At 46.1% G+C, this 7,794-nt stretch overlaps 1 protein-coding gene across 2 annotated transcripts in view; it reads left to right on the top strand.

The window, feature by feature from the left end:
* Positions 1 to 7,178: 7,178 nt before the first annotated feature.
* The window catches only part of Ythdf2 (YTH N(6)-methyladenosine RNA binding protein 2), a 33,810-nt gene continuing 33,194 nt past the window's right edge, over positions 7,179 to 7,794 (top strand). The window contains exon 1 of one of the 2 annotated variants that reach the window (XM_013034813.1): positions 7,179 to 7,706. In XM_013034813.1, the coding sequence (XP_012890267.1) occupies positions 7,680 to 7,706 (27 nt within the window). In that variant the 5' untranslated portion in view covers positions 7,179 to 7,679. The remainder of the gene's footprint in view (positions 7,707 to 7,794) is intronic. The other variant, XM_013034819.1, reaches the window with a different exon arrangement.

The raw sequence follows: 7,794 nt of genomic DNA, 5'->3' as shown, positions 1-7,794 counted from the left end.
TCCGGCTTTTTTCTTTGTGCTTATGTGGTGCTGAGGAATCGAACCCAGGGCCTCATGCATGCAAGGCAAGCGCTCTACCACTGAGCCACCTTCCCAGCCGATAACAGGTACTCTTATCTCTATTCCACACTACAATAGCATGGAGTCTTTCAAAACTTGGTAACTTCTTGTTTCTTTACTTTTATTATTGGCATCAGCTGGGGCTATAGTAGCCTTAAATATAATACACTGAGGGACAGGAGAAAAAGAATGAGAAAAAGGACACAGGAGGCAAACAGGAACAGTGGTGAGGATCTGTAATAAAGACTCTTAATTCATAGGCTTGTTTTTGCATTTTGATATCCAACGCCCACCCTGCCCTGGTAACTTCTTACATAGGAATTGCTTTAGGTCCTTTTCCTCTAAGTCTCAGATTCAATATCAGTTCAATAGAGATAATCATAGAATCTACAGCATGACACTACTATTAAAGTTTATTGAGGTGTATTATTAGCATACATCTGCCATCAATCTTGCATTCTTGGGTTTCTTGGTCACTGGAATATCCCCACTGTACTTGAGCTAAACACAGTTCCCAATAAGCTGCTGTCACATGATTCATAACCTCATCCATGATCCCTGAAGCATTTGCTAAGCCTTCATGGTCTAGTTAATGCAGATTTTTTTTTTTCCAGTCCTGGGACTTGAACTCAGGGCCTGGGTGCCATCCCTGAGCTGCTTTTGCTCAAGGCTAGCACTGTAGCTCTTGAGCCATAGTGCCACGTTCATATATTTCTGCTTATATAGTGCTGAGGAATCAAACCCAGGGCCTCATGCATGCGAGGCAAGTACTCTACCACTGAGCCACATTTCTAGCCCAATGCTGTTTTTTGGTTGTTGTTGTTTTTTTTGTTGTTGTTGTTGATCATGGTGCTTGAACTCTGGGCCTGAGTGCTGTCCTTTAGCTCTTCAGCTCAAGGTGAACACTCTACCACTTGAGCCACAGCACCACTTTTGGTTTTCTGGTGTTTTATTGGAGATAAGAGTTTCACAGCTTTTCCTGCCCAGGCTGGCTTTGAATCCTGATCCTCAGATCTCAGCTTCCTGAGTAGCTAGAATTACGGGCATGAGCCACCAGCACCCAACAATGCTAGTATTGAGATTATATGTAGCCCATCCTCAGGTTGTTTTAGTTATACTCAAATTACTGTATATTAGGTTAGAGGCCAATAAATGCATACATGGAGTTGTCTAGGTTGAGGTGTTTAGCTGGAATTTTAAAGAGCTAGGGCACTGGCAGCTCATAAGATTAGGTTATCTGTGGTGATCAGCCAGACCCAGTCGCCTTTTCTCAGAGCCCTGGAGAAGAAATACTAGATGTTAGCCCAATGAGCTCCCTTCCCATAGCTTCACATATTCCTTTCCCCTTCCATAGCTGGCGTACTCCCTTCCTAGGCAACACTAGGCCCATTTAGTAAAGGCAATAAATAATCAGCCTCCAACCCCCTTTACCTTGGGATGGTGCTTCTCTGGGGCAGCTACCACCATATAAGGCAGCAAGAGCCCCTTAGAGTGACCTTCAGCTCTGGGCAGCTGCAGGACCCCTTATCTACTACTTGGGCAGCAGCCATAAATGCTAGTCTGCCATGATGAAGCTCCTGGTCATCCCCATATCTACAGCAGAGTCTCCGCCTCCTAGCCCCTTCTAACCCCTCCTAGCCTCAGTAGGTCACCTGAGACAATAGCCAGCACTTGTCACTTCTCTCATGTGACAAGGGGTCTTGCCAGTCCCTTTGCTGGCAATAAACCTTTCTTTGTTCTTTGTACCTGGATGTCTGCTGTGGTTTTCTGGCAAAACTCTAATAATTTAACACTAGACACAAGTGAAGTTCATAGATCTGGAAGGATTTTAGAACCTAGAGATCTATCATGGGAAATGTTGATTTATCACTAGGGAAATGCTTATTTATTACTGCATTAAGGTAGCAAGCCATCGGAGCCCAGTGTACACAGCTTTTTTTGCCCATACTGGTCTTGAACTTCCCCATGTCCACCTCCCAAGTCAGGAGGACTACACTGTGCCCAGCTGATACTTCCTTTAGCGACTTCCCTCTGCCAATCATCCATTCACACAGCAAGACCTCTAATTTATTTATGAGTGAGGGAGATGGAGAGAAAGAAAGAAAGAAAGAGAAAGAGAAAAACAGGAAAGAAGGAAGGAAGGAAAAAAAAGAAAAAGAGAAAGAAAGAAAGAAAGAAAGAAAGAAAGAAAGAAAGAAAAAGAAAGCAAGGGGCTGGGAAGGTGGCTCAGTGGTAAAGCGCTTGCCTTGCATCCATGAGGCCCTGGGTTCGATTCCTCAGCACCACATAAGCAAAAAGAAAAAAGCTGGAAGTGGTGCTGTGGCTCAAGTGGTAGAGCGCTAGCCTTGAGCTGAAGAGCTGAGGGACAGCACCCAGGCCCAGAGTTCAGGCCCCACGACCAGACCTCCCCCCCAAAAAAAAAAGAAAAGAAAAGAAAGGAAGGAAGGAAGGAAGGAAAAGGGATTCAGGGCCTTGAGCTTGCTAGGCAAGCTTGCGTTGAAGCATGTGATGTCATCTTTTTTTGTGTCCATGTTAGTACTAGGGTTTGAACGAGGGCTTGGGCACTGTCTCTGAGCTTTTTTGTTGAAGTCTGACCCTTTACCACACCCCTATTTCCTGGTTAATTGGAGATAACAGTCAGTCTGAGCCTAGCACTGGTGGCTCATGCCTGTAATCCTAGCTACTCAGGAGGCTGAGATCTGAGGATCACAGTTCAAAGCCAGCCTGAGCAGGAAAAGTCTGTGAGACTCTTATTTCGAATAAACCACTCAGAAAACTGGAAGTGGCACTGTGGTTCAAGTGGTAGAGCACTCCCCTTGAGCTGAAGAACTGAGGGACAGTACCTAGGCCCAGACTTCAAGCCCAGGACCAAAAAAAAAAAAAAAAAAGAGTCTTTCTGAGTAGGCTGGCTTTGAACCATGATCTTTAGATCTCAGCTTCCTGAATAGCTAGGATTACAGGTGTCAGCCACTGGTTCCTAGCTCATTTTACTTTTAAAACTTGTTTAGTCCACATCTCACTGTATTCACTACAATTGTATTTGATCTTGCCACTTTTTTTTTTGGCTTGAATTTAGTGGAATCATTTTCTAACTGATAATATATTCTCCTTACTCTAAATCCATTTCACACAGTGAACTTAAACTAGAACCCACATTACTATTATTTACACTTTATTAGCTGCTGATTATTTGGAGTGAAAGAATAAAGTCCATCTTTCTTTCTTTCCTTCCTTCCTTTCTTCCTTCCCCAGTCCTGGGGCTTGAACTCAAGGCCTGGGCACTGTCCCTGAACAACAACTTCCTCCTCTTCCTCTTCTTCTTCTTTTTCTTCTTGGGTGCTGTCCCTGAGCTCTTCAGTTTCAAGGCTAGCACTCTACCACTTTGAGCCACAGTACCACTTCCGGTTTTCTGGTGGCTTATTGGAGATGAGTCTCACGGACATTCTTGCACTCTACCACTAAGCCACATTCCCAGTCCATAAAGTTTTCTCCCTCCCCCACCCCATCCCCAGTTCTCCAGTCTCCTTTGGTACCATCCTCTCTCATTTTGTGCCAGTCATGCTGGCTTTCGTTCAATTCCTCCCCAGTGCCAAGCTCTTTTCTCAGTTAGGGACTTTGCACATACTGTTCTTTTGCTTCCTTTCCTCCCTCCTTGCCTGGCCAATTTGTTGTGGTCTTTCAGTCTTAGCGGGAGCTCATTTTCTCAGGGAAAATCTCCCTGGTTTCTCTGAGGAGGCTATTTTTACTTCCTTATTGCCCTTTGCACAACTGTAATTGGACAACTATTTGAATAGCTATTTACATAGTTTATTTTCCTTAACTAGTCTATAAACTTCAGGGGATAGTGTCAAGACTTTCTCATCTACACAATGCCTGGCCCCAATAAATGGTTTTAAAAGAAAGATTCAGGACTGGGAAGGTGGCTTAGTGGTAGAGTGCTTGCCTAGCATGCCTGAAGCCCTGGGTTCAATTCCTCGCTACCCCATCAACAGAAAAAGCTGGAAGTGGTGTTGTGGCTTAAGGGGCAGAGTGCTAGCCTTGAGCAAAATAAGCTCAGGGACAATGCCTAGGCCCTGAGTTCAAGCACCAAGACTGGTCAAAAACAAACAAACAAAGAGAGAGAGAGAGAGAGAGAGAGAGAGAGATTGAAGTTAGGCACTGGGTGACTCACACCTGTAACCCTATCTACTTAGGAGGTTGAGATCTGAAGATGACAGTTCAAAGCCAGCCAGCCCAGTCATAGGAAAGTCCTTGAAACTCTTCTCTCCAGTTAACCAGCAAAAAGCTAGAAGTGGAGCTGTGATCCAAGTGGTAGAGTGGTACAGTAAAAACACTAAAGGACAGTGCCCAGGTCCCAAGTTCAAACTCTACTACTGGCATTTTCACCTCTCCCCACCAAAAACAAAGAGAGAATTCTCTATCTGCTTTGTGACAGAGCTAAAATAGAATCTAGATCCATTTCCAGTATAGTATTCTTTTCTCTAAGCCATAAAATGACATCATACATTCTAGACTTTCCTTCCTTCTTCCTTGTGATTAACTATATCACTCTCCTAAGTTTTGTTTCTTCAGGAGCCCCTTACATTCTACCAGGTAAATGAATCCAGTTCCCTAAGGCTATTTATATTTTAACTGGGAATTCCTGGAGAAAAGAAAACAATCCCTTAGGAACTAATCAAAATGTCTTATACCATGAAGATAGTATTGGAAGGAAAGAAGTTTTTACACACATCCCTTAATGAGATCACAAGAAAGGAACCTGTAATGTGTTAGACATGTTCTCATGTCTTTTTTTTTTTTAACTTTATCTTGTGACAAACCTGTTAGGTAGGTATTATTATCCCTTTATTAGATGAGGAAATCTGAGCAGTTAAGTACCTTCTGTAAGGTTGCACTTGTGATGAGGAGGCTAGGATTTAGACTCTCCCACTCCCAGAATATAACTCCTGGTCTAATCCTCTTTGTACAATATACTATGCTATCTTTAAGTTTCAGCAACTGCTAACACAGTTTGTATATAAGTCTGGTCGTGGGGTTGATTGGCTGATTATTGTTAATAAAAAGTATTGCTTGTTGGATGCCAGTGGCTCATGCCTTTAATCCTAGCTACTCGGAAGGCTGAGCTCTGAGGAAGTGCAGTTTAAAGCCAGCATGGGCACGGGCTGGGAAGGTGGCTCAGTGGTAGAGCATTTGCCTTGCATGCATGAGGCCCTGGGTTCGATTCCTCAGCACCACATAAGAAAAAAGAAAAAAGCCGGAAATGGTGCTGTGGCTCAAGTGGTAGAGCTCTAGCCTTGAGCGGAAGAGCTGAGGGACAGTGCCCAGGCCCAGAGTTCAGGCCCCACGACCGACAAAAAAAAAAAAAAAAAAGCCAGCATGGGCAGAAAAGTTTGTGAGACTTTTTTTTTTTTTGGGTCCGGTCGTGGGGCCCGAACTCTGGGCCTGGGCGCTGTCCCTACTTGAGCCACAGTGCCACTTCCGGCTTTTTTCTTTTTTCTTATGTGGTGCTGAGGAATCGAACCCAGGGCCTCAGAGGCATGCAAGGCAAGCGCTCTACCACTGAGTCATCTTCCCAGCCCCAGTATGGGAGACTCTATCTCCAATGAACTACCCAGGAAAAGCTGGAAGTGATGCTGTGGCTCAAGTGGTAGAGTGCTAACCTTGAGCACAAAGAGACTCAGGGACAGTGTCCAGGACTGGCAAAAAAAAAAAAAAAAGTATTGCTAGAGTTCTTTCATTGGTAGGATCTATATTCTGACACTTGATATTTTATTCTCTCTACTGAATGTCCTTCACTTTATTCAGGAAGTATAACTGTCCTTATTCATCTCAACTATAAATGTGATTATAGATAGGAAAAAATGCCTTAGACAAATTTATGATATAAAAATGCAAAATGCCATTTATTTTACTTGAGTCCATGAAAGTTTCCTCCATGTAATGATCGATGGCATTAGCTGGACAACTAATAATCATTCCTTATCTGTTTACCATTATTTGCAACCCGGAAATCTTCTAGAAGGACTTTCTTAGTAGCAAATGTCTTAGCAAAGGGTAGGCATGGCCTTAGAATTCTGGTTCCTAAATTTCTCTCTCCTGGGGTTGAACTGTGAACCTGTTCAGATCGAGTACACCTTTTTTTTTTTTTCAGGGTTCTACTATTTTAATCTCATGGGGTTCGGTTTGGGACAGGGGACAGAAAGAATACATCAAGACATTAAGAGCCATGATATGTTGCAGATGTGCTGTTACAGTGTTAGAGAAGTCGAAGGGGACATGGGACTCCTGGGATGGGAAGGGAGAGAACTAGGAAGTCTTCCTGTAGTAACTGGCCAGCAATAGTAAGAGCAGTTCTGGGCTGGCGCTGGTGGCTCACCTCGGTCATCCTAGCTACTCAGGAGGCTGAGATCTGAGGATCCCCGCAAGCACAGCTATTTGATAGCTTTGTAACCTCCGGCTGTTACTTAATCTCTGTTTTCAAAGTTGTAAAATGGAGACAGCTAGGGGAGACTGATAGCTACTTTGAAGTTGCTGAATGCCTTTAATGTATTTGAAATCACTTCGGGACAATGCTTGGCACACAGCAGGTATTGAAATAATGTTAATTTTCTTCCTCAGATCAAGGACATTTCCTCTTAAAGTCCATAGATTTTTTCGGTTCCCTGAAAATACACGGAAAGATTTGTGCACATGTAAGAGAGGTGTATTTTTCCCTGGAATAAAGCCCACAAGTTAACAGTATTTTGGGGTCAGAGACTTCACTAACAAACGACTACATATTCTCTTCCCTCCAATATTGAGGCACCGCCCCCCCCCCGACCCCGATTGTGTGTGTGTGTGTGTGTGTGGTTGCTCTCTAGGTACTCTTTGCAATCCCCTAACGGAGGAAGGTAACCGTGTTCCTAGGCATGCAGGATGTCTCCTAGGAGCAGAGATCCCAAGAAGTTTCCCTAGGCTCTAGGCCTCTCTATGGATTCCTTCCTAAATAGAGGTGGGGGGCAAGAGGCTATCATTTGCAGCTGGGAAGCATTGTTATTTTAAGATCTGCAGAGGCCAATTCCAAACTGTGAAACTGTGTTCTTGTTTGCAGGTTTTCTTAAGCTAAAGGGCTCCTCTCGCCAGGTGTTAGTCAAAACCTCGTGGTGCGACCCTCACTCTCTAGGCCCCAATCCGGAGGCGGTGGGGGCGGGGAGGCCGCGCGCGCCGCTTCCGCTCCTCCGACCCAGCAGAGGGCGCTGCGACGCCACCTCTTCCTTCCCGGGGTGCTTCGCGCCATGCCCCTTCCGCGTGGGTGAGTGAATGTGAGAGTCAGCGCTCCAGCCGCGCGCGCGCGCGCCGCCCGCCTCCGTCGCTCGGCGCCCTTATTCCGGCTGTAAGGAGCGGGCACGCGCGCGGGAGCATAGAGACGGGCGTTGAGCTGTGGAGCTAGAGCGCCGCCGAGTCGGAGCCGGAGCCCGAGCCGCGCGCTGTGTCTCTGCTGCGTCCGCCGAAGCTCCCGAGTGTCAGGGACAAAAGCCGCCGCCGCGCCGCCTGCTCCCGCCGCCGGGGCTCATCCGCTGCCGCCGCCGCTGCCCTGAGGAGAGTCCGCCACCGTCGCCACCCGTGAGGATTCGCGAGCCATGTCGGCCAGCAGCCTCTTGGAGCAGGTACAGGCCCAGCCCGCATGTCTCGGCCATTGTGTGAGGCGACACGGAGTCCGACTAGGCCCGGGCCCGCCGCCCCCAGCCGGGCCGA

Source organism: Dipodomys ordii, unplaced genomic scaffold (assembly GCF_000151885.1).
Source record: "Dipodomys ordii isolate 6190 unplaced genomic scaffold, Dord_2.0 Scaffold6, whole genome shotgun sequence".
NCBI classification, from domain to species: Eukaryota; Metazoa; Chordata; class Mammalia; order Rodentia; family Heteromyidae; genus Dipodomys; species Dipodomys ordii.
The sequence above is the reverse complement of the archived record's forward strand: the minus strand, read 5'-3'. Positions and strand labels throughout refer to the sequence as shown.